The following is a 24,077-nucleotide window of genomic DNA, read 5'->3' on the forward strand; positions in this document are numbered from 1 at the left end:
CGCCGATGGTGAGAAGAGCGGGAGTGATGCGGAAGTTCCAGGAGAGTGAGAACGGACACTAAAAGGCTCCTTTCTCACCCCAAAACCGCCCCCAAACCACGGCCACCGCAGAAAAAACTTGAAATAAGGCTGAAAACAGTGTGAAAAAAGGCTGATTTACCCCCCACCGAAATGGAGGGCCAAGAGAAGCACCGGCCTGAGCTATGGCTACATAAATGTCGTCCTCATATAAATATGGTTACATAAATGTCGTACTCATATAAATATGGCTACATAAATGTCGTCCTTATATAAATATGGCTACATAAATGTTGTCCTCATATAAATATGGTTACATAAATGCCGTCCTCATATAAATATGGTTACATAAATGCCGTACTCATATAAATATGCGTTTAAGGCAAATTGTATAAATACCAGTTGCATTTGTGCGAACCTTTTGAGCAAGTTTTCTGTGGTGCAAACCACACTTGTGCTGCTCAAAAGGTCCAAAGGATGGGGGATAGTACCAGTTCCTTGTACCTGATTTTTTGGATTCACCCCGACAATTTCAGTTGCAGTGCTGGGGTGAAGCTCCCCCATCTGGTCAGAGATTTAGGTTGAAAGTCCTGGTTTGGGGTCTCTTAATTTCCCCTCCCACAGGACGAAGTTGTCAGGGCGGCTGCAGATCCAGTTCTCCTTGTGGCACAGGGATGAGCTGATCCACCAATAGTACAGGTACCCACAGGGTCCTCCACCCCTCACCTCAAACCTGCAAATGCCAATGGGACCAGAGTGAGAAAGGGAAAATAAAAAGAAGGAAACTCCCCCCAAAAATTAGGAAGAGCTGGGATTTCCCCTCCGGCAGAGAAGGGCTTTGGCTGGGGAGGGTCTCCAATTCTCTGATCAGGGTGGGGGGCAGCGACCTCGGCCCATCCCAACCCCCCATGGAAAGCCAGGAGCTGCCTGGACACGGGGCAGGAGAAGGTGCCCATCCCAGGATGGGGCATCCCAGACTCCAGGAAATCCCTGGGGCCCACCCCGGGGCTCCAGCACGGACACAGGGACCCACCTGCCGTTCAAGGCTGTGCCATTGATCCACTCCCAGCCCTTATCCCTCATTCCCAGCCCGATCCAGTGGTTTGCTTCGCCTTTATAGCGCAGAAGGAAGGCCTGGAAGGCAAAGAAACGTTGGCTTTGGCCAGTCTTGCCTTCCCCACCTTCTCTTTCCCTCCTGTGTCCACCCCCAGCCAGACCTGGGGCTTTTCCCAAGGGGTTGGCTCCCGGCTCCAGCACTGGCAGCACTTTGGGGCCAGCCTGGGGGGTTTGGGGCTGATTTATCCTCTTGTTTTCCCTGTGTTTCCCACCCCGGTGCTGCTGCAGAGGTTCAAGCCCAGTCCTCACCAGTTCATCCCAGTCCTCACCAGTTCATCCCAGTCCTCACCAGTTCCTCCCTGGTGCTTATGGTGGCCAGTGAAGCTCCCAGGGCCTCACATCTTTCCCGACCCGTGGTCCAGTTGCCCTCAGCCTCAGAAAAATAATAACATTTTCCTTGGAAACCAGGCCAGGTGTCTGGGCACATGTGGGAGAATTCTGGTTCAGGGAAAGGGAGTCTCACACCGAGAACTGAAACACAGAAAGCTGAGTCAGACACGTGGGCAGCCCTGAAAAGCAGCAAAATGGGGTTGATTCCTTGGTTTATTCCAGCAGCTGGAAGTGGAAATTGGGGGATGATGCTCTTGGGAAAGGTGTGACCGAGTGAGGAGCAGGTGCCTGGAGCAAAGTGCAGGGAAAAAGGGGAGTCACTCACTTTGGGAGCCTCCCTTGATGCCAAGAAGGTCCTGGTGTTGCCTGTAACAAATAAAACCACAAACCAACAGAGTGCCGGTTTATGCGGTGCTTTATTCGGGGCCCCGGGAACCTGAGGACTAGCGTCCCAAGTCAGGATTCCAAAGACCTCCATTCTCAGTTCAGCTTTTATACACAAACAAGTTTACATGCTGTTTCCACGGCAAAACAGTTACATTCAGTTACAAACAAGCTCATAGCAGTTTCTACAACAAAACAGTTACAAGCAAGCTCATACTTCATACTGGTAACAATTAATAATCATCTATTCTAATCATAAATCTTACTTAAGCTGTCTTACCCCTAGAAACTGATTAACAGACCCTTACCATATCCCAGGTAACAAATCATTATATACATGCTTGACTTAATCCTTTGATTATTGTTGCCATCTCTTCAGTACATTCCACACTCACAAACAAGGTTGCTAGCTTACTACTTTGAAGCATTGCTTTCTGGGCCTACTCTCTTACTAAGCCTTAGCCATTCTACTACTAAATTCGAATTATTCTGCAACATGTCCCCCCTTTTGAGCATTCTTCAGGGTTTGCCTGCAAGGATGCTCAAACGTAGAAATCTTCAAGCTGTAGTTTCTTGATAGGCAGGAGGTGATCCATCTTGCGGTGAGATTACTTCTTTTCTTGTTATGGCTTTCATGATGCGTCTCGTATGTTGACCTTCTTTTACAATCATTCCTAAAAGACACTTATAAACAGTTATGGCTATGACAATAATTATTACAATCAGAATTCCGTACTGGATAACAGAAGATATCCATCCTGACACATGAAGACCTAGGGAGCTGAATAATTTTCCTATCCAATTGTGTTCTGCTTCCTTTTGTAGTTCATGAACATTCTCGTCAATTTGTTCGAGTTGATCAATGTCTTTTTCAACTTCTTGAGTGACATTTGGGATGTGTACACAACAATACTCGTTCTTTGCATGCAGGTAGCCACAAACGCCATGTTCTTTGAGTAATATCAGGTCTAATGCCATGCGATTTTGTATGGTCATTCTAGAGGTGGCTTGTAATTGTAAATTTAGATCTTTAAATCCTTTCTTAGTGACTGCTGCTAACCTTTCAGTTTGTCCCATTAATTTAAACAACATCTCTCTGTTACGGTATGTTGAGATTGGTGCAAACAGAGACTCTAAGGCCCATCCAAATTTAACTCCTGCTGATGGTTCATGCCAATCTCCCAACCCCAAATCATCAATATCTTTACTAATTTCTCTTTTTCCCTGTGGTCGTATTTCTACTGATGTTAACTTATCTTGCTTCCAGAATGGACAGAGAGTAGGTATCCCCAGTGTGACAGGTACAACCGGACCATCTATTGGCATGTGGGTGGTCCACTGGCCATGCCCCATTACCCACACCAAATTTCCTGGACTCCTAACTGTAATGGTACGGCAATCAATGTTTTTCACAGATCCCTTAATAGTATGATTATATCCCCGACATTCACATCCTAACTGTAGAAGTGTTTTGACTGGTATTAAACCTATTTCATCGTCTGGGGTATCACATGTGTATATTCGAGTACAATTCCAATTTTCCTTTGTGCGTGTTTCTGTCCTCCAATTATGATTTCCTCTATTTCCTGTAGAATAAGTTTGATTCCTTTTCCCTTTCCAGTAAATACACCACTGTACTTTTCCAATATAACTATAAGTCTCTAATAGGCTGGGTCCCCAAATTGTTTGCCACTCTTCCATGGTTGTAGAGCTAGTAATATTTTGACATACTTCTTCTTGTTTTTCTCGTTTTATTTGAACTTGTACTTTAGAACATGGGTAGATTACTGAACCTGTGACTAAACAATTCCCTTCTAGCTTTCCGATTTTCCCACTTTCTATCCAACGGAAATATCCAGGTATTTGCTCACATTGTCTTTTAGTTATTTTGTTCCTTAATAAACATGCATCTGTCATTTCATTCCATGTTTTGGTTACAAGCCTGCAATTCCATGTAGTATTCTTAAACATTTTAGGAATTTCTGGCACTGGAATTATTCCCCATGGGATTGGGTCTCCTGCAGCATGAGGCATAGGGAGACACGCAGTGATTTTTGTGACATTCTGTACTTTCCCAAAATCACGAATTAGGCCTACGACTAGGTTTTCTTGTCCCACTTCTCTATCTGGAATCTGCAGGTTACTTACTTGTCGGATTATTCTTTCAGTCCTTTTGTAGACGGCAGTAATTCCAGTATCCCACCAGTCATCTCTATTTATCCAGCAGGTATATTGGCCCTCATCTTCTCCTCTTCGTATTTCTTTGATTTTCAAAACTATTGCATCTACTGTCTTTTCAATCTGATGTCTCTTCCCGACTTTCAAGTTCTGTCCTTTAAACCACCACCCATATTCAGAATACTGTCCTTCTGGAATTTTACAACTTAGAGTCAGATTTCTTCCTTCCTGGGCCGGATAAACACTGTATTCTGGTCTGACTCTTACTCCTTGATGTGGTACAGCCACTGCTGTCCTTATCCCATAATCTTTTTCTTCTCCACATGTGACCACACAAAGAAATGTACCTTCTGTCTTTCCTATTCTGGGATTAGAAATATTCAGCCACCCTTTACCTCCCTTACTATTTGACCACCAGCTAACTCCTTGACTTTGTGATTCCCAAGATTGATTTGCTATATTCAATTTCCACCATTTTACTTTAACTGATTTTTGACAATTATCAAATTGGAAAGTACAATTGATTTTTAAGGGAGGACCATCCCACATGTCCGATTGTTTCCTAGTGGGTATAACTCGCACTTTGGTCGCCGTTTTCTGAGTCATGTTTATCGTCCGTATTTCTATATTTCCATAATCAAAACTTTCCCAAATCCAAACTACACACATATATGTACCTTCCATAGCCTTAGACACCTTGGGTACCTGCAGAACGGTGTAACCCTTGTGTTGTGTAGCATCCCAAACTGTTGTCACTCCTTCTGTCATGATTTGATCTTGATCTCTCCATCTCCACTTGACTTTGGCATCTCTTAATTCAGCTCCCTGGTCATCAGAAAATAAACAGGTTAAGTTTACATCAGTAACCTCAGGTACCATCAAGTAAGGGTCAGGGGTTTCAATTTTCACAAGGGTCTCTGCCAAACCTATCAGTCCCAGAAATGTTAAGACTTTTAAGTGGTAGCTCGAAACACCATCTTTGTCGGAGAGAGGGGCTCTACTGACCACGAGACGGGAACCTTCTTGACCCGAGTGTAATGGATCCAGCTGTCGATTCCCTCGACTTTCACCGCTGTGTAAGTGGTCATTATCACCTGGCGAGGACCGTCCCATGTTTCTTTCAGCGGCTCCACCGACCAGTTTCTCACGTAGACATGATCTCCCGGAGAAATGTCATGCACTGGATTCTCCAGGGGCAAAGGTCGATTCCACTGCAATGCTCCTCTGAGGGCTGTGAGAGTCTTATTTAAAGATAACACATAATTAAATGCTGCCTGATCACCCACTATATGAGGATCCCCTTGGTAGGTAGTTGGATGATAGGGTTTGCCATACAATATCTCATATGGACTTACTCCTATTCTCTCCCTCGGTTTGATCCTAATTCTCAACAAGGCAAGAGGTAGTGCTTGGGGCCACTGAATTTTTGCTTCTTGACAGATTTTCTTTAATTGGCCTTTCAATGTCTGATTCATCCTCTCTACTTGCCCACTGGATTGCGGTCTCCATGGTGTATGGAGATTCCATGTTATTCCTAATGCGATGGATATATCTTGCACTATCCCTGCGGTAAAGTGTGGCCCTCGATCGGATGATAACCCTAGAGGTATCCCAAATCTCGGAATAATTTCTCTCAGAAGTGTTTTAACTACTTCCTTTGCTTGATTAGTCCTGCATGGAAAAGCTTCTGGCCATCCTGAAAAGGTACAAACATATACTAACAAATACTTATAGGATTGCATCTTAGGCAACTCAGAAAAGTCTATTTGCCAATAATCTCCTGGTAACTGTCCTATCTGTAACGTTCCCATTTGTACCTGTTTTCTGACTACTGGGTTATTCTTTATACATGTGGGACACATTGCATTTACCCTCTTTGCTAGTGTTAACATCTGGTTTGAGAGAACCTCATTTTTCAAAAATTTTACCATTGCTTCTGCACCCCAGTGGCACTTACTGTGTTCCATTTCGAGTACTGCTTTCATTATTCTGACAGGTAAAATCACTTGTCCTGTGGGAGAAATGTACCACCCTTTAACATTTTTCCTTGCTTCTGTTATTTGAGCTAATTTCTCATCTTCCTGTGTATAATATGGTTTTTCTTCCATAAATGCTGTTGCTGGATTACTTCGAACGGGCAAAAGAACCATCTGAGTCCATACTTCTCTCGCGGCTTGTTTAGCCGCTTGGTCAGCCTGTCGATTACCTTGAAATTCTCGTCCGGGGTTAGTCTGATGTCCTTTGACATGCATTATTGCCACTGCTGAGGGCTTGTGTATCGCCTCTAGCAATTGCAAAACTTCTTCTCGATGTTTAATCGTTGTCCCCTGAGAAGTAAGAAGTCCTCTCTCTTTCCAGAGTGCTCCGTGAACATGAACTACTCCAAAAGCATATTTGGAATCAGTCCATATATTAACTCTCCTTCCTTGGCTTAATATTAAAGCTCTCACTAATGCCCATATCTCAGCCTTTTGTGCAGACGTACCTGGGGGTAGTGCATTTGCTTCTATCACCTGTTGTAGAGTGACCACTGCATACCCAGCATACCTGGTGCCATTTTCCACAAAGCTAGATCCGTCAGTGAACAACTCCCAGTCAGGATCTGTCAATGGCTCGTCCTTCAAGTCTCTTTTGCTCGCGTAGACTTGTTCAATGGTCTCTACACAGTCATGCTCCAGGATACCTTCTTCCTGTGTAGACCTAAGGAATTCTGCTGGGTTGAGATGGTTAGTGATTTTCAGTTCAACATCATCTTGTTCTCTTAACAAAGTTTGATACTGTAACATTCGGCTAGATGAGAGCCAATACCCCCCTTTTTGTTCTAAAACTGCTATGACCATGTGGGGCACGTACACTACCATGTGTTTTCCCAGAGTCAATTTTCGTGCTTCTTGTATTAAAATGACCGTCGCTGCCACAGCTCTGAGACACCCTGGCCATCCCCCACTTACTGCGTCTAGTCGTTTGGAGAAATACCCAACCAGTCTCTTCCAGGATCCTAGACGCTGAGTGAGGACTCCTAGAGCCATTCGTTGTCTCTCGCAGACATAGAGCTGAAACTCCTTGGTTGGGTCCGGCAGTCCCAGGGCAGGTGCTTCCTGGAGGGCTCTTCAATTCCTGGAACGCTTTTTCTTGCTTCGTCCCCCAGGTCAGCTTGGGCTCCTTTACTGCTTCATATAAGGGTCTGGCAGTTAGTCCAAAGTTGGGAATCCACAGTCTGCACCATCCGACCATTCCTAAAAAAGATCTCAGTTCCTGATTATTTCGGGGCACAGGGATAGCACATATTGCTTGAACCCTATTTGTTCCTAAGCGCCGGGTTCCTTGGGAGATTTCACATCCCAGATAAATAACTTTCTGTTTTACTAGTTGTGCTTTTTCTTTTGAGACTCGATAGCCTGCTTGTCCCAGCATGTTTAACAGTTCAATGGTTAACTGACGACAGAGTCCCTGTTCTGTAGCTCCTAAGAAAATGTCATCTACATATTGCAGTATTATATATGAAAAAGGAGATTCTTTTACCTGAGTAGTCTTCCATTCCTCCAGTTCCTTTGCTAACTGATTACCAAATATCGTGGGTGAGCATTTGAATCCTTGTGGTAATCGAGTCCAAGTAAGCTGTCGCTTTTGTCCAGTCTCTGGGTTCTCCCATTCAAAGGCAAAGATTTTCCAACTTTCCCGTGCCAGTGGTATGCAGAAGAAGGCATCCTTTAGATCAATAACTGTAAACCACTGAAATTTCTCAGAAACAGATGTTAACAAGGTATAAGGGTTAGCTACAACTGGGTGGATATCTTTTGTGATACGGTTTACTGCTCTCAAGTCTTGCACTAACCTATACTTACCATTTGGTTTTTTTATCGGAAATATGGGGGTATTAAATTCTGACTCACATTCTTTTAATATCCCTAAAATTAAAAACTGTGTGATCATTGGAGCTATCCCTTTCCTAGCTTCTAAACTAATTGGGTATTGCTTCACTCTAACGGGTTGTGCTCCTTCTTTTAATTCTATTCTAACTGGGGTAGCAGCTTTAGATTTTCCAGGGACCCCTGTTTCCCAAACCCAAGGCACCACAGCCTGTTCTATTTCCTGAGGTATCTCTTCCTTTTCTACTTCATTCACAACAAAAATTTTTGCTAAGTTCTCCTCCGGAATTTCCAGTTTGACTCTCCCTTTTTCAAATATAATTTTAGCTTGCAAGACTGAAAGCAAATCTCTTCCTAGTAAACATTCAGGACTGTTAGGCATATACAAAAACTGATGGTCTAGTTCTTTTCCTCTAAATTTAATATCTAAGGGTCGCAAAAACGCCTTTTCCTCTACCTGTCCTGAAACTCCTACCACCCATGCAGTTGAATCGCTTAGTGGCCCCATCAATTTATTCATTGCCGAAAAACTAGCTCCAGTATCTATCCTAAATTCCGTCGGCTCCCCCTCTACTTCCAAAACAACCTTTAAGTCTGAATCTAGCCGGCTCTGTCTTCCGTAACTCCCTAACATAAATGCTTGGGCGACACCTTGTGGCGTGCCCATACCAACAGGGTTTTGTGGATTCACAAAGCTTTGAGGATTCCACGGATTCATTCCATTTCCAGCATTCAATGGGCATTCGTTTTTCCAATGTCCTTGTCCTTTACAAAGAGCACACTGATTTGGTCCTATCCTACCACGTCCTCCCCCAAATTGATTTCCAAATCCCGACTGATTGTTAAATCCTCTACCCATTCCTCCCCTTCCCCTATTACCACGACCTCTTCCTCTATGGCCACCGGCCCCATTGTTCCCTCCTGGAGCTTGCAGGAGTGCTAACAAGCTCGCCTGTTGTTTCTTAGTAGCTTCCTTTTCCCTATTATTGTACACCTTCCATACCACCTCTAATAATTTTTCCAAGTCTCTTGTCTCTGCTCCTTCTAGCTTCTGAAGTTTCTTCCTAATGTCTTCCTGTGCTTGTCCCATAAAAATCAATGCTAATTGCAATTTCCCTGATTCAGCTTCAACATCTAAATCTGTATATTTCTGAGCTGTCTCTTTTAACCTCTCCAAAAAGGCTGAAGGGGATTCCCCCTTATCTTGCTTTACTGAGTATAATTTTGACCAGTTCAGCGTTTTTGGTATCCCACTTCGTACTCCCTCTACCAATAATTCTTGATAAACTCTTAGCCTTTTATAATCTTTGTCTACCTCCGGATCCCACTCGGGATCCTCTCGCGGTACAAAATCATTCACGTTTCCCCGTACCCCCCGGGGCAAAGTTTTTATTCTTTCTTTCACTTTTTCCACCATCACCCTTAATACCATTTCCTTTTCTGTTGAATCCAGAAGTGTATCTAACAATACCTGTAAATCATTCCAGTCTGGATTTTGAGTTTTTATAACCATTTTTATAATACGAGCCACCCGCTCCGGGTTTTCTCTATAAGTTCCAGCAGACTGTTTCCAAATTAATAAATCACTAGGTAAAAAAGGAACTTTTACCATGACTTTCTTTCCGTCCGCTCCAATTGCCTCCCGCAAAGGGGCCATCAATCTAGGGGGTGAGAGCGACCCGTCTGCCTCCCTTCCCCCTCCCCGTCTCCTTTCTCTAGTCCTTCCCCTTTCTTTTCGCCCCTTCCGAGTCCGTTCTGCTAGCGGAGTTCTATCAAAATAACATCCTCGTCCTTTCATTTCTTCCTCATCCGAGGACGATTCTAACGGGGGCATGGTGGGTGACCGTGCCCTCACACTTGAAGGGAGACTATCTCTCAGGGGCGCACTTGGAGTTCTACCGGGGGAGACTAACAAAGACACATCCTCCTCTGGTTCTGAAAACCGTATTTTCCGCTCATGTTTATCATCCAATCCTTTCAATATCTTTATACTCCGCTCTTGACATTTCTTACATTTATCATCCTCCAGTTCCAGCTCTTTCAATACTAAGATACCACATTCTTTTTGCCATTCAGTATTATGTTCTAAATAATAAAACAAATCCAGATATGGTATTTCATGCCATTTCTCATTCTCCCATAAATATCGCATCAAGGGGGTTATAATTTCCAAAGTCAGTGAACCATTTCTAGGCCATTGCATTCCTTCTGTCTCATATTGAGGCCATACATTATTACAATAATCAATCAATTGTTTCCTGCTTAACTCTTGGCCAAAATTTCCTTCCTTCCAATGTTTTAACAAGCAACCAAGCGGAGAATCGCTAGGGATATCTTTTTCTGCACAAGACAGTGTTCTAAAGGTTTTAAACGGCATCATACTGACTCACACACACACACCACAAGCTAAATTCATCAAATTCACAATAACACAACAATACAAAACAATACTTTGAACGACCAGCACGATAACACAACAATATAAACCAGTAACATATTCCAAAACCAAAACCAAAACCAACTCACCAATTCTCCCTCTGAGTGGCGAGTGCTGGTACAGCGCGGCTTTCGCTACGTCTTACGACCAGCGCCTAGGCTTCCCAACCGAGGTACCTTTAGCCCAACCCAGCGGGTAACTCACTATCCCGTCTTATAGGCAGGCTCCCAACCAACAGACCTAAAAGAATAAAGCACCTCCGGGCTTACCTGAGTGGTCGTCCGGCGGGCGCAGGGTCGGGCACGGGTCGATGTCTCCCCAGAAATCACCTGGTTGACGGCATGGAGTGGATCAGCTCGTGAGCCGCCCCAGCGACCCCCGGAGTCCCATACCTGGGTCGCCAGAAAACTGTTGCCCGTAATCCAAAAGAAACACAAACCCACAGAGTGCCGGTTTATGCGGTGCTTTATTCGGGGCCCTGGGAACCTGCGGGCTAACGCCCCAAGTCAGGATTCCAAAGACCCTCATTTTCAGTTCAGCTTTTATACACAAACAAGTTTACATGCAGTTTCCACAGCAAACCAGTTACAGTTTCCACAGCAAACCAGGTGCAGTTACAAACAAGCTCATACTTCATACTGATAACAATTAATAATCATCTACTCTAATCATAAATCTGCTTAAGTTGTCTTATCCCTAGAAACTGTTTAACAGACCTTAACCACATCCTAGGTAACAAATCGTTATATACATGCCTGACTAGATTCTTTGATTATGGTTTCCACTTCACACACAAACAAGGTTGCTACTTTGGAGTGTTGCTTTCTAGGCCTAGTCTTCTACTAAGCCTTAGCCATTCTACTACTAATTTAAATTGCTTTGCAACACTGGCAACCAAAGAACCAACACCCCACACCATAGTGCAGACCAACCCATGTGCTTTGGGCCCTTTTGTTGTCCTGTCCATTCTGGCCTATCCTCTCCATTCTGGAATGGCCTCTGGAAACCAAAGAACCAAGTCCCCCCCATGTGACAGTTCAACCCCACCCGTGTGCCAAGGGCTCCTTTGTGGTGTCACAGCCTGTCCTCTCCATTCTGGAATAGCCCCTGGAAACCAAAGAACCAACACCTCACACCCCCACAGTGCAGCCCCACCTGTCTGCCACGGGACTCTTTGGGATGTCACGGCCTTTCCCCCAGGAAAGAAAGCCTGGAACTTTCGGGTTTCACATGCAGTTGGGGGGACACCCTGGGCACTCCATGGGCAGCAAGAGCTTTCTGTCCTGGCACTTTTTGTCTGGCAGGAATCTTCAGCTGTGTTCAGTTTGGGCAGTCAGACTGGTAATTTCAGCGCAGGGCTCCTGCAAGTGAACGACAGCCCTTCCCTCCAGGAAAGAAACCCCTTACTCTCAGTCTCTTCTCCTGTTCCTTAAAACACAACCTGCAGGGGAGCTTTCTGGCATCTCTTCTCTTGGGAATTGGGAAGACAGACCTGCTCCCATGTTTAACACCTCAGGCAAAACCACCCTTTGAACACCTTTCCCAACCCTCCCCAACCTTTCGCAAAGCCCAGATTTTACAGGTGTCCTGTAATTATGGCCCAATCTCACCCAAGCCCACAAACCATGACAGAAACCTCTCAGCCTCACGCTGCGTCCTTCCCATTGCTGTGCCTTATGTGCAGGCAAAAGGCCTTAAAATCAAGTACCCAAAATTCATGGCCTGTTCTTTCTCCCAGAAAAGAAGGTGTGGTGAACTCTCCAGACCAGGGAATTGGAAGATCTCCCCAAAACTCCTTTGGTACACGCTGCAGGGCCAACGATTCCTCTGCTCTGCCCTGTCGGCGCTGCTTTGTCTCATCTGGGTCCCCAGAAACCGTCAGCGAAAGCCGGGGAATAAAATCTCTGAGCAGTTGGTTGGGTTCCAGAGGTGACCCTACTTCATTCAGCGCTGAAGGGACACAGGAATTGCTCTCTAACACATGTACATCAGTTCTCAAAACTTTTAACTCTTTCTACATTTTAGCAGACAAAGGAATTCCTGTCCATTGGTTTACCAGTTCTCTGCAGGAATTCTTATTCTCGCTTTTTTTGGTTCTTGATTTCTCACTTTGCATGATGCTTAGTCCACAGTTTTTGTCTATTTCTTGTCTTTTCCCTGGACAGGGAAAGCCTCAGTAACTGTCTGTGTTAGTTTTGCCTTCATCTCTGGTTTCTCTAAGGGTCTTGGTGGTTTAGAAATTCTGCCTTCTTGGTGTCCAGGTCTCAAAAATAGATTTCTCTGCCAGGTCTCTGACCACTGAAATATGGCAGGCCTTAAACTTTTCCTTTGTTTTTCTAACAAATGGCCATGGCCCAGAACTTGTCCATCATCCATTGTCTCTTGCCCCCATTCAATCTCCTGCCAGCAGTTTCTCCCCACTGCTGGGTGGGCTCCTTTGTCAAGCACTAGAACTTGTTGGGTAACAGGCCCAGTCCTGTTGCCTATTTTTCGTGGGGATCTGCAGGAGGGCATTGAGTCTTCCAGGAGCAAATTGGCAGAGGACCCCAGGCTGGCTTGCAGTGTGGATGTGCTGGAGAGTAGGAAGGCTGTGCAGAGGGACCTGGACAGGCTGGACCTCTGGGCCGAGCCCGTGGGCATGAGGTTCAAGAGTGCCTTTGGTGCCTTTGGGGCCTGTGGCCACAAGAACCCCCTGCAGCTCCAGGCCGGGGGCAGAGGAGCTTCAAAGGGTCCCCGTGGGAGAGGCCCTGGGGGTGCTGGTGGACAGAGGCTGAACCTGAGCCAGCGGGTGCCCGGGTGGGCAAGAAGGCCAAGGACAGGCTGGCCTGGATCAGAAAGAGTGTGGCAGCAGGAGCAGGGCAGTGATGCTTCTGCTGGACTGGGCACTGGTGAGGCCACCCCTGGAGTGCTGTGTCCAGCTCTGGGCCCCTCAATTCAGGGAGAACCTTGAGGGGCTGCAGTGGGTGGAGAGCAGGGCAATGGAGCTGGGCAAGGGTCTGCAGTGCATGGCCTGTGAGGAGCAGCTGAGGGAGCTGGGCTTCTCCAGCCTGGAGAAGAGGAGGCTCGGGGCTGACCTTCTCCCTGTCCACAACTTCCTGACAGGAGGCTGGAGCCAGGTGGGGGTCAGCCCCTTCTCCGAGGCAACAGGCGACAGGACAAGAGGACAGGAGGACCTGCCTGTCAGGGGCTGTTTGTCAGGGACAGGAGCAGGACTTTTTGGAGAGAAACAGGGATTAGGTATTGAAATGGGCTGCCCAGGGAGGTGGTGGAGTCACCGTCCCTGGAGGTGTTTAAGCAAAGACTGGCCATGGCACTGAGTGCCGTGCTCTGCTTGACGTGCTGGGGATGGGGCGTAGGCTGGACGCCGGTTGATCTCACAAGTCTCTGCCAAGCTCAGGGACTCTGGGCTTCTGTGCCACCCCAGCCTTTGGGGACAGTGTGCTGGTGGCTCAGAGGCTCCTTCCTTGCCTTGCCTTGCCCATCTCCTGGCTGCCAGGCAAGGGCCTTGTGACATCACAGCCTCTGTGGAACAGCGCGGGGGCTGAAAAGTGTCAGTGCTGCGTCCCCGTGCCCAGAGCCTGGGCAGAAGTCGGCTGGCAGGGACGGGCAGAGACTGTGCAGAGGTGTCAGCTCGTCCCGCAGCAGCACCATGCCCAGCCAGGGCATCTCCTGGCTCCTCAGGCTCTCGGTGCTCCTGCTCTTGCCTGGCCCACTGGAGCCTTGCAGCCGTGCCACAGGTGCCATTGCTGAGAACCGGGGTTTTCCTTGGATGGCCCCTTGCCAGAAAAGGCAGGAGAGGCTGGAGAGAGGGGAAGGAGGGGGGTCAGGCCGCTGGGATGGTGCCGGCGGGCCGTGAGCCCGAAGCCAGCAAGGCCTTGGGCCCACACGGTGTCAGGGGAGGACTGAGAGCCCCCAGGGAGGAGGAAAGCTGGGCAGGCCCCAAGGCTCCTGGGCCTCTTCCTTGGCAGCCCTTTGGCCAAGGCCCCCAGGCAGAGGTGGGGCTCAGCCCCGGCCCAGCAATGGGGCACAGGCTGAGCCCCAGGGACACCAGACCCAGGCGGCCTGAGCTCTTCTTCCTGCAGCGTCTGCCTGGGGCAGCCCAGCCAGGCCTGAGTCTCTGCAGGAGAGGCCAAGCCCAGCCAGAGAGGGCTCAGCCCTCTGAGGCTGCACTCACTGCAAAGGGAACAAAACATTGGCCCAGAGGACATCCTGCCCCCAAATGGAGAACTGGAAAGGTCAAGAATATAAAAGTCACCCCCCTCCATTGTTCAAGAAATGTTCAGACCTCTTTCCTAAAAGCATCCAGGACTCGGGTCACCGAGTTTTCTCTCTGACAAGGGTTTTCCATGGTTCCCTTCAATTCCCAGCCCGCCCAGGATCAGTTTTAGGGTCCCAACACCTACTTTTTCCTCCCTCTCCCACCCCTTACACGTCATTCCCCCAGTCCCCAGCCCCCTCATGCTCAGTTTAGGGGTACCTTTTCCCCACTCTTCCAACCTCTCCCTCCCCTTTTCGATCATCCCCCAATCCTCAGTCTCCCTCCCCCTCCACCTTTGGGGGGTCCCACTCTCCTCCCACTCAGTTTGGGGTCCCACCACCTTTTTTATCCCCTCTGACTCACCGATCCCCCTCTTCCCAACACCCCCTCTCACCCGACAGCTCCTCACCTTCAGCGGGGGGGGCTCCCCATAAAACCAGAGCCCATAAATGTCCCCCCCCAAAAAAGGGGTTAGGTGGGGTCCTGGATGGACTCTGAGTGAGTTTGAGGGTTCCTTGGGGGGCTGTGGGGTGGTTTAAGGGGGTCCCAGCACACTTTGGGATGTGTTGGATGCCATGTTGGGGTGCAGATGTGCCCCCAAAGCTCCCCCAGAACAGGGGGACACAAGGGGGGGGCACAGAGGGGTCCCCATTCCTGATCCATCCTGGAGCAATCACATGGGGGGCAACTGGGATCAGAGGGGGAGCAGCTGGGCCCCTGCTGGGCTCATACTGGGATCATCCTGGGAGTGACTGCAAGAATACTTGGAGTATGTGAGAGGGACTGCTACCATACTGGGGATGACTGGGATCAAACTGGATTTGTACTGGAACTGTCTGCAATTACCTGGGGTCATACCGGGGGTGACTGGACACATACTGAGATCATACTGGGAGCAACTGGGACCATGCAGGGGCAAATGGCATCGTTCAGGCAGTGACTGAAAGTGCCTGGGGCCAGACTGGACTCAGACTGGGAGTCCCTGAGAGGGAAAGGAACCATCTTAGGGGGGACTGGGAGCAACTGGGACCACCTTGGGGGCAACTGGGATCCTATTGGGAGTGACTGGGATCCTAGTGGGAGTGACTGGGATCCTAGTGGGAGTGACCAGGACCATATTGGGACCATCCTGAGAGTGACTGTCAGTGCCCAGGATCATACTGGGAGCAACTGGGATCATGCTGGCAGCACAAAGGACTGAGGGAGGGGATGGGAACAGAGAGGGGAGGGAGAGAGAGGGGAGGGGGAAGTTTAGAAAGGATAAAGAGGAAAGAAAGACAAAAGAAAAGAAGAAAAATAAGAGAAAAAGCCGAGTTTAAACATTCAGTAAATGTGTGAGTCCCTGAGAGCTCCCAGGTCAAAGGCAGGGGAAGTGTTTGCAGGGGACAGGAGCCTGTTCAGGGCTCAGGAGCTGCTGCTGCCCAAAGGGAGGAAACGCACCGAGGGCTCGGAGCAGAGTTTGTGCTTTGGGGCCTTTGCCAAGAACCCGCAGGAGGGAAAGCAGTTCCAGCCAGGGGGGCCCAGGGGCTCCCAGTCACCCCCAGGATGGGCCCAGTCACCCCCAGGATGATCTCAGTCACTTTTAGTCACACCCAGTCTGATCCCAGCATGATCCCAGTCACTCCCTGTCTGATTCCATTCTCTCCTAGTAGGATCCAAGTTACCCCCTGTAAGTTCCCAGTTGCTCCCAGTTAGTCCCAGTATAATTCTGGTGTTTCCCATTATATCTCAGTTGCCCCCAGTGTAGTCCCACTCACTCCCAGTCATTTCCAGTAGCTTCCAGCATGATTCCAGTTGCTCACAGCCACTCCCAGTCACCCCCAGTGTGGTCCCAGTCACTCCCAGGATGGCTGCAGACACTCCCAGTATATCCCAGTTGCCCTCAGGATGCTCGTAGTCATAACCAGTTACTTCCACTTGCCCCAGGATGCTTCCAGTTCCCATCAGTACAATCCCAGTCACTCCCAGTCTATGCCAGTTGCCTCCAGTATACACCTTGTCACTCCCAGTTACTCCCAGTTCCACCATACTTCCAGCATGGCCCCACTGGCTCCCAGTTCCACCCTGTGTAGTTTTACTCACTCCCAGTATGATCCTGGGTACTGACAGTCACTCCCAGGATGGTTCCAGTATGGCCCTGGATCCCAATCACTCCCAGTCACTCCAAATAGGATCCAAGTCACTCCCAATTGGATCCCAGTTACCCCCAAGGTGGTCTCAGTTGCTTCCAGTATGATCCCAGTTGCCCCCAGTGTGGTTCCAGTTGCTCCCATCCACCCCTTCTGTGCTTCCAGTCACTCCCAGTATCATCCCTGTCACTCCCAGTCACTCCCAGTAGATCCCACTTGCCTCCAACATGCTCCCAGTCACCCCCAGTATCACCTCACTCACTTTTAGTCATGCCCAGTATCATCCCACTATGATCCCAGTCACTCCCAGTACGATACCAGTCTCTCCGAGTAGGATCCAAGTTACCCCCTGCATGGTCCCAGTTGCTTCCAGTCACCCCACTCGAGTTCCACTCCCTCCCAGTCCCTCCCAGGACCATCCCAGTAGGATCTCAGTGACACCCCAGATGGTGGCACTCACACCCAGGATGAACCCAGACATGCCCTGGCACTCCCAGGATAAAGCCATTTGCCCCCAGCAGGCTCCCAGTTCCTCCCAGTCACTGACTATGGTTCCAGTTGCTCCCAGGATGATCCCTGGCACTCCCAGTCACTCCCACTATGATCCCAGTCAGTCTCAGTATGATCCCAGTCCCTCCTGGTCTCTCCCAGTATACCTCAGTTGAAGTCAATGTGGTCCCACTCACTCCCAGTTGCTCCCAGTATCTTCCAGCATAATCCCAGTTGCTCACAGCCACTCCCAGTCACTCCCAGTGTGGTCCTAGTTGCTCCCAGTTTTTCTACTGTGATCCCAGTTGCTCCCAGTTGCCCTGAGCAGAGAACCAGTTGCTTCCAGTATGATCCCTGTCTGATCCCAGTCTGATCCCAGTATTATCCCAGTACAATCACAGTTGTCCCCAGCATGGGCCAAGTTGCTCCCAGTTGCCTCCAGCACAGATCCAGTCAATCCAAGTGTGATGCCAGTCTTCCCCCAGCATGGTCCCAGTCAATCCCAGTTGCCCCATTGTAGATCCAGTCACTCCCAGTCACTCCTAGTGTGGTCCCAGTCGCTCCCAGTATGATCCCAGGAACCTCCAGCGTGATCCCACTTGCTCCCAGTATATCCCAGTTGCACCAACATGGTCCCAACTGCCCTCAGAATGCTCCCAGTCATTCCCAGTATGACCCCAGTCACCCTCACTGTGGGCCCAGTTGTCCCCAGCATGGCCAAGCTGCTCCCAGTTGCCTCCAGCACAGATCCAGTCAATCCAAGTATGATCCCAGTCTTCCCCCAGCATGGTCCCAGCCAATCCCAGTTGCACCACTGTAGATCCAGTCACTCCCAGTTGCTCCCAGTTGCCCCCCACATGGTCCAGCTCACTCCCAGTGTGCTCCCAGTCCCCCCCACGATGGTTGCAGACTCTCCCAGTAAATCCCAGTAACCCTCAGCATGCTCACAGTCATACCCAGTTACTTCCACTTGCCCCAGGATGCTTCCAGTTCCCATCAGGACAATCCCAGTCACTCCCAGTCACTCCCAGTCTATGCCAGTTTCCTCCAGCATGCACCCTGTCATTCCCAGTCACTCTCAGTTCCACCATACTTCCAGCATGGCCCCACTGGTTCCCAGTTCCCCCCTGAATACTTGCAGTCACTCCCAGTATGATCCCAGTCACTTACAGTCACCCCCAGGATGGTTCCAGTATGGTCCTGGTCACTCCCACTAGGATCCCAGTCACTCCCAGTAGGATCCCAGTTGCCCCCAAGGTGGTCCCAGTTGCTCCCAGTATGATCCCACTGTGAGTCCAGTCACCCTCAGTACAATCCCAGTAACTTGCAGACACTTCCAGTACGAATCCAGTTTGTTCCCAGTCACTCCCAGTATGACCCCAGTCACACTCACTGTGTCCCCAATTTCTCCTAGCATGGGCCAAGCTCTCCAACTGTGATCCCAGTATGATCCCAGTACTCCCCAGCATGGTCCCAGTTGCTCCCAGTTTCTCCCAGTGTGATCCCAGTTGCTCTAAGTTGTCTCTAGGATTGACCCAGTCTCTCCCTTTAAGATCCCAGTCTGATCCCAGTATGAGCCCAGCAGGGGCCCAGCTGCTCCCAGGATGATCCCAGTTGCCCCCAGCGTGGTTCCAGTTGCTCCCATTCACCCCTCCTATGGTTCCACTCACTCCCAAACATTCCCAGTATATCCCAGTTGCCCCCAACCTGCTCCCAGTTGCTCCCAGTATGATCCCAGTTGCCCCAGTTCTGGTCCCGCTGGCTCCAGTCCAGGTCTCGGTGTATCCCGGTGTCCCCCCTGTCCCCCCACCCCGCTCTCACCCCCTTTTCTCTCCCCACAGAGCTCCTGAGCCGCCGGCGGCCGCAGCCCCTCCCCGTGGCCTCGGGCCCAGCCGGGACCCCCCAGTCCATCCCCACCTGCACTTTGGGGGGGTCGTGTGTTCCCCCCGGCCCTGCTTTTGTTCACACCCCAGTTGGCTGCTCCCAGTGCTCCCAGTAAAGCTTCCCAGTTCTCTGCAGTCCCGGTTTTTGGGGGGGCAGTGAGGGGGCTCTGAAAATCCCAGGAATGGGGGGGTTTGGGCACTTCCAGACCCACAAAATCCTTTGAACAGGGCTTTTGGGGACATTCAGACCCCAAAAATCTTGGGAACATGGGGGCTCTCCTAGATCCCAGAAGTTACAGGAACATCGTGGTTGGGGCACTCCCTGACCCCAAAATATTGGAAGAGAGGGGCTTGGACACTCCTAGACCATGAAACGCATGGGAATAGGGGGTTGGGGCACTCCCAGACCCTAAAAATCCCCGAGAAAGTTGGTTTGGGCACATCCAGAGCCCAAAATATTGGAAAAGAGGGGACTGGACACTCCCAGACCCTAAAAATCCCAGGCAGAGTGGGATTTGGGAAGCGTCACACCCCCAGAATCCCAGGAACTGGAGGTTTTTGGGCACTCGGGGCCACCCAGAACCTCATCCCCACGTATCCAGGCCAACCCAAACGCCAACCCCAGGAATCCGGGAACTCCCAGAACCCACCTTGGACCCCCCAAAACCCGGGCAGGGTCAGCAGCAGCAGCCAATGGGAGCGAGCGCTGTTGGTGCGTCATCAGCTGCCGGGCAGACCCGTCCGGAACGGAGCCCTCCCCGAGCTCAGCCAGTCAGAGAACGCCCTCAACTCATTTTGGGGACCCGTGGGAGCTCCGGGAGCCCTGGCTGGGCATTTTTGGTGGGCCCTGAGCTCCCCCCTCCCCCGCAGCCCACGGACCCCCCGAACCCCCCAGCCCCGGGGCTGCCGCGGGGGCCCCCAACGGCCCTCAGCCAATCCCAAAGCGCCCACGCCGCCCGCGCCCAATCCCAGCGCGCCGCGCTGATGACTCATCAGTCGCCGGGAAGACGCCTCGAAAAAAGGGCCCCAACTGCGCCCTCAGCCAAGCCCAGCGCGCCCCAAACCCCCCAAAACGGCGCCGCCCGGCTGGTTTTGGGCTGTCAGCAGCTGTCCGGCGCTGGGCATGGAGCGTGTGCGGGGAGCTGGGGCCGTGCTGGCGGTGCTGGTGGTGCTGGGACCCCCCTGGCTGCGGGCGAGGAGCTGTCGGGTGAGCGGGGGGGTGAGAAAGGGGGGCAAGAGGGGAGAAAAGCGGGGGTGGGAGCCCCAAAAGTGAGTGTGAGGGGGGTCAGAAGGCCCGGAGTGAGTGGGAGGGGTGTGGGAGCCCCAAAGTGAAGGCGGGGGGATCTGGGGATTGTGGGGCCGGTGGGAAAGGGGTGGAAGAGGGGGGCAAAGGGGTGTGGGAGAGCAGGCAGAGGGGTGCCCTGGGGGTCCCTGGGTGTCCATCGAGCCCTGGAGCGGTTCTCTGGGGTTCTGGGGGGGTCGGATCCACAGTGGGGGGGTCCCCAATCCCCCTGTCCGTCCCCAGGGGGCTGATGGGGGGGTTCTCCCCCAGCCAAGAGCCGGTGCTGGGGCGTCCATGGGGTAGAGGGGGTGAGAAAGGGGGGTCCGGGGTGGCCCCCTGAGCTCCCACCCTGCTGTGGGGGGCTGGAGGAAGATGGTGGGAGGACGGGGCACGCCCTGACCCGTGTCCTGCACACACAGGGGTGTTCCTGCACATGGGAAAGGAGGAGTGCCACTTCATCAACGGCACCGAGCGGGTGAGGTTTTTCGAGAAGCTCATCTACAACCGGGAGCAGCAAGCGCACTTCGACAGCGATGTGGGGGTCTTTGTGGGGGACACCCCGTTTGGGGAGATCCAGGCCAGGTACTGGAACAGCCAACTGGAATGGCTGGAGTACAAACGGTCTATGGTGGACAGGTACTGCCGGCACAACTACGAGGGGATCACCCCGTTCAGCGAGGAGAGGAGAGGTGACTGTGCGGCAGAGTGGGTCCCCTCGGCCCCTGCCCCGGGAATGACCCTGGAGCCCCTCAGACCCTCTCTGGGAATCACCCTAGACCCCTCAGCCCTCCCTCGTGGCCTTTTGCCCCCTCCCAGTTCCTTCCAGTCCATCCCAGTCTCTCCCAGTGCCCCCCCGCGTCTCCACCCCGCTGGGGCCACCGAGCTCACGCCCCTCAGCCAATCCCAGCGCGACTCTGATGACGCTCCAGTTGCCAGGCAGACACAAAGCAAAGAGTTCCCTCACCAGGACTCAGCCTCCCAGTCCCGCTCGCTTCCTTCCCAGTCCAGACCAGTCACTCCCAGTCCATCCCAGTCAATCCGAGTCCCTCTCACTCCACTCCCAGACCCTCTCGATCCATTCCCAGACCCTCTCACTCCATTCCCAGTCGTTCTCACTTCACTCCCACATCTCCCAACACTCTCCCCAGTGCCCCCACAAGCCCAGCCCCTTCTCCCCCAGTCTATTCCCAGTCCCTCCCACTGCCATCCCAGTCCCTCCCACTGCCATCCCAGTCCCTCCCAGTGCCCTCCAAGGCCTCTGCCTTCCCTCCCAGTGCCCCCCAGCTGAGCCCAGTGTCTCCCCCATCCCTCCCAGTGCCCCCCAGCGTGTCCATCTCGCTGGTGCCGTCGAGCTCCCAGCCCGGCCCCGGCCGCCTGCTCTGCTCCGTGATGGATTTCTACCCTGCGCCGGTGCAGGTGAGGTGGTTCCAGGATGGGCAGGAGCTGCCGGAGCACGTGGTGGCCACCGACGTGGTCCCCAACGGGGACTGGACCTACCAGGTGCTGGTGCTGCTGGAAATCCCCCCCCGGCGCGGGGTCACCTACAGCTGCCAGGTGGAGCACGTCAGCCTGGAGCACCCCCTCAGCCGGCACTGGGGTACGGCCCGGCCCCCCCAGCACCGGGGGGGCAACTGGGGGCGACTGGGAGGGAGTTTGGGGGGTGCTGGGGGTGATGGGAGGGGGGTTGGAGGGTCCTAAAGGGTCTGAGAGGGGCTGGGTGGGATCCCTGCAGGGGCTGGGAAGGGACTGGCAGGAGGTTGGAGGGACCCCCAGGTGGGCTGGGGGAGAGCGGGCCGGGCTCTGTGGGGTGCCGGGGGGTGCGTGGGAGGAGGTTTTGGGGGTGCTGACCCCCCTGGCTCCCCCCAGAGATGCCACCGGACACCGTCCGCAGCAAGATCCTGGTGGGGGTCGGGGGCTTCGTCTTGGGCTTGGTCTTCCTGGCGCTGGGGCTCGGCTTCTACCTGCGGGAGAAGGTAAAGGGGGGTCCCTAAATAGGGGTCGTGTCCCCCCCCTTGCTCTCCCACAGCCTCTGGGCCCCCCCTGTCCCCCCAGCCCGCTCTCACCCCCTTTTCTCTCCCCACAGAGCTCCTGAGCCGCCGGCGGCCGCAGCCCCTCCCCGTGGCCTCGGGCCCAGCCGGGACCTCCCAATTTTGCCCCGCCCGCACTTTTGGGGGTCGTGTGTCCCCCCCAGCCCTCTCAGAGAGAATTAAATAAAGGAGCGTTTGCACTGCCTCTTTCTGCAGACCCCGATTCTCCTTTCTTCAGCCGACTCACCTGATCAGGGTAAGATTTCTTTTTCCCCACGCCCATGACTTTGTTCCGTAGCGCCGGGGTCACGCTACCTGTAAACGGCTGCTTCTCCCACGTCCTTCTGTTCGCCTTACGTCCCTCAGAACTCGACAAAGAGGAAGTCCCATCCTGTTTCGGGCACCAGTTATTGATGGGGAGGCACGAACATAAGCTCACAGACCCCTAGGATCGGCAATATGTCAATTTATTATTTAAATCAGTTAACTTTTATACAGTTTAGTTTGTTTAGGGCACATGCTCACAATAAGATGATTGGATAGCTCAGTCTGTGCACGTGTCTCATGTCCCCAGTTCACTGGACCTGATGTTCTGTCCACGCGATCTGAAATCATCCTTGGCATAGAAACCTCTTTCTAATTAATCTGCTTTTAGGGTTTTACTAAATTTGCAGGTGTTTCATTATCTTCAGTTTCTCAAGGTTTTCTTTCTATAAACATATCATATTCTCAAACCTTATAATTAGACACACAGCTAACAAGTATAAGCATCACATATTTTCACACAGTCTATAAGTAGAAACAATACACACTTGACACTTCCATGGCAAGCAAGGCCTACAGAGTGCAGGAAAAACTGTTCACAGAAATCTCTGTGTCCGGCAACACTAAACTCCTGCTCCCAGAGGAGCCTGGGGGCAGCTGGATCCAATCTGAGCCTTGCATTGTGCCAATGGTTTGAATTTAAGGAATTATAGAGATGGGATTGAACCAGTTTTGTCCCATAGGTTTTAATGATGGAAAAGCAGTTATATTTATATCAATTAACTACTTATTCTTAAAAATGATCAGACAAAAGGACTAAACCAGAATTATTTACTACACAACATACACACTAAAACTACCAGTAGTAGAGGATAAGATAGGACAGGGCACTACACTAAAGCAATTGTTGAAGCAATTCTACTAAAGGTGGCAAACAAGCAAGAATTTTTAATTAGAGATGGATGGAACTGCCCCAGACCAGCGCTCGTGGGGAGATCTCTGCTCTCAACCTCCAGCAGTGACCTTGGGGGGTCCCCAGCCAAGGCAGGAATCTCCACACACCCCTCCAAAAAGGGTTCTGTTGGAAGAACCTGCCCCTGGGAAAGGGGACTGGCCCTTTCTGGTAGAAACCCATGGACTGACAGTCCTTGGACTCCCGGGGTTCCCTCACCATCAGGGGCTTCATTTGGGGTGAAACCAGTCTGGGGTCCAACATCTCCTGCCTTGGCCTGGCCCCCTCTCAGCTCAGCACTGACCCCTTTGCAAATGGGGCATTGTCTTGGTGCCATTGCAGGGGGATGTCCTGCCCCAGTGTCCCAGTGTTCCTTTAATTCCCAGAGGCCCTGCAGTGTCCCAGTGGCCCCTTGATTCCATGACCTTCAGAAACACCTCAGGGTTCCTTTGGTTCCATGA

General features: G+C 51.3%; 4 protein-coding genes across 12 annotated transcripts in view; 2 read left to right on the plus strand and 2 right to left on the minus strand.

The window, feature by feature from the left end:
* Positions 1 to 24,077, plus strand: part of LOC127463463 (class I histocompatibility antigen, F10 alpha chain-like) — a 158,784-nt gene that overhangs the window by 107,843 nt on the left and 26,864 nt on the right. The window lies entirely within an intron of this gene.
* LOC127463464 (class I histocompatibility antigen, F10 alpha chain-like) overlaps positions 1 to 24,077 on the minus strand; it is a 237,011-nt gene that overhangs the window by 96,001 nt on the left and 116,933 nt on the right. The gene's annotated exons all lie outside the window — the stretch shown is intronic.
* LOC127463470 (C-type lectin domain family 2 member D-like) lies at positions 353 to 1,688 on the minus strand. Its single transcript, XM_051772944.1, has 3 exons — positions 1,424 to 1,688; positions 1,052 to 1,152; positions 353 to 751 (listed from the first exon to the last, which is right to left on the minus strand). The coding sequence occupies exons 1-3, from the start codon at positions 1,559 to 1,561 to the stop codon at positions 595 to 597; spliced, it is 396 nt and encodes a 131-aa protein (XP_051628904.1). The 5' UTR covers positions 1,562 to 1,688; the 3' UTR covers positions 353 to 594.
* LOC127463479 (class II histocompatibility antigen, B-L beta chain-like) lies at positions 18,108 to 22,544 on the plus strand. The gene is made up of 5 exons (XM_051772947.1): positions 18,108 to 18,126; positions 20,793 to 21,062; positions 21,689 to 21,970; positions 22,240 to 22,346; positions 22,457 to 22,544. Exons 1-5 carry the CDS (start codon positions 18,108 to 18,110, stop codon positions 22,463 to 22,465), a joined length of 687 nt encoding a protein of 228 aa, XP_051628907.1. The 3' UTR covers positions 22,466 to 22,544.

The sequence above is a fragment of the Manacus candei genome, unplaced genomic scaffold (assembly GCF_025592945.1).
Source record: "Manacus candei isolate 608988 ecotype Guabito, Panama unplaced genomic scaffold, ASM2559294v1 h1tg000162l, whole genome shotgun sequence".
Classification (NCBI taxonomy): Eukaryota; Metazoa; Chordata; class Aves; order Passeriformes; family Pipridae; genus Manacus; species Manacus candei.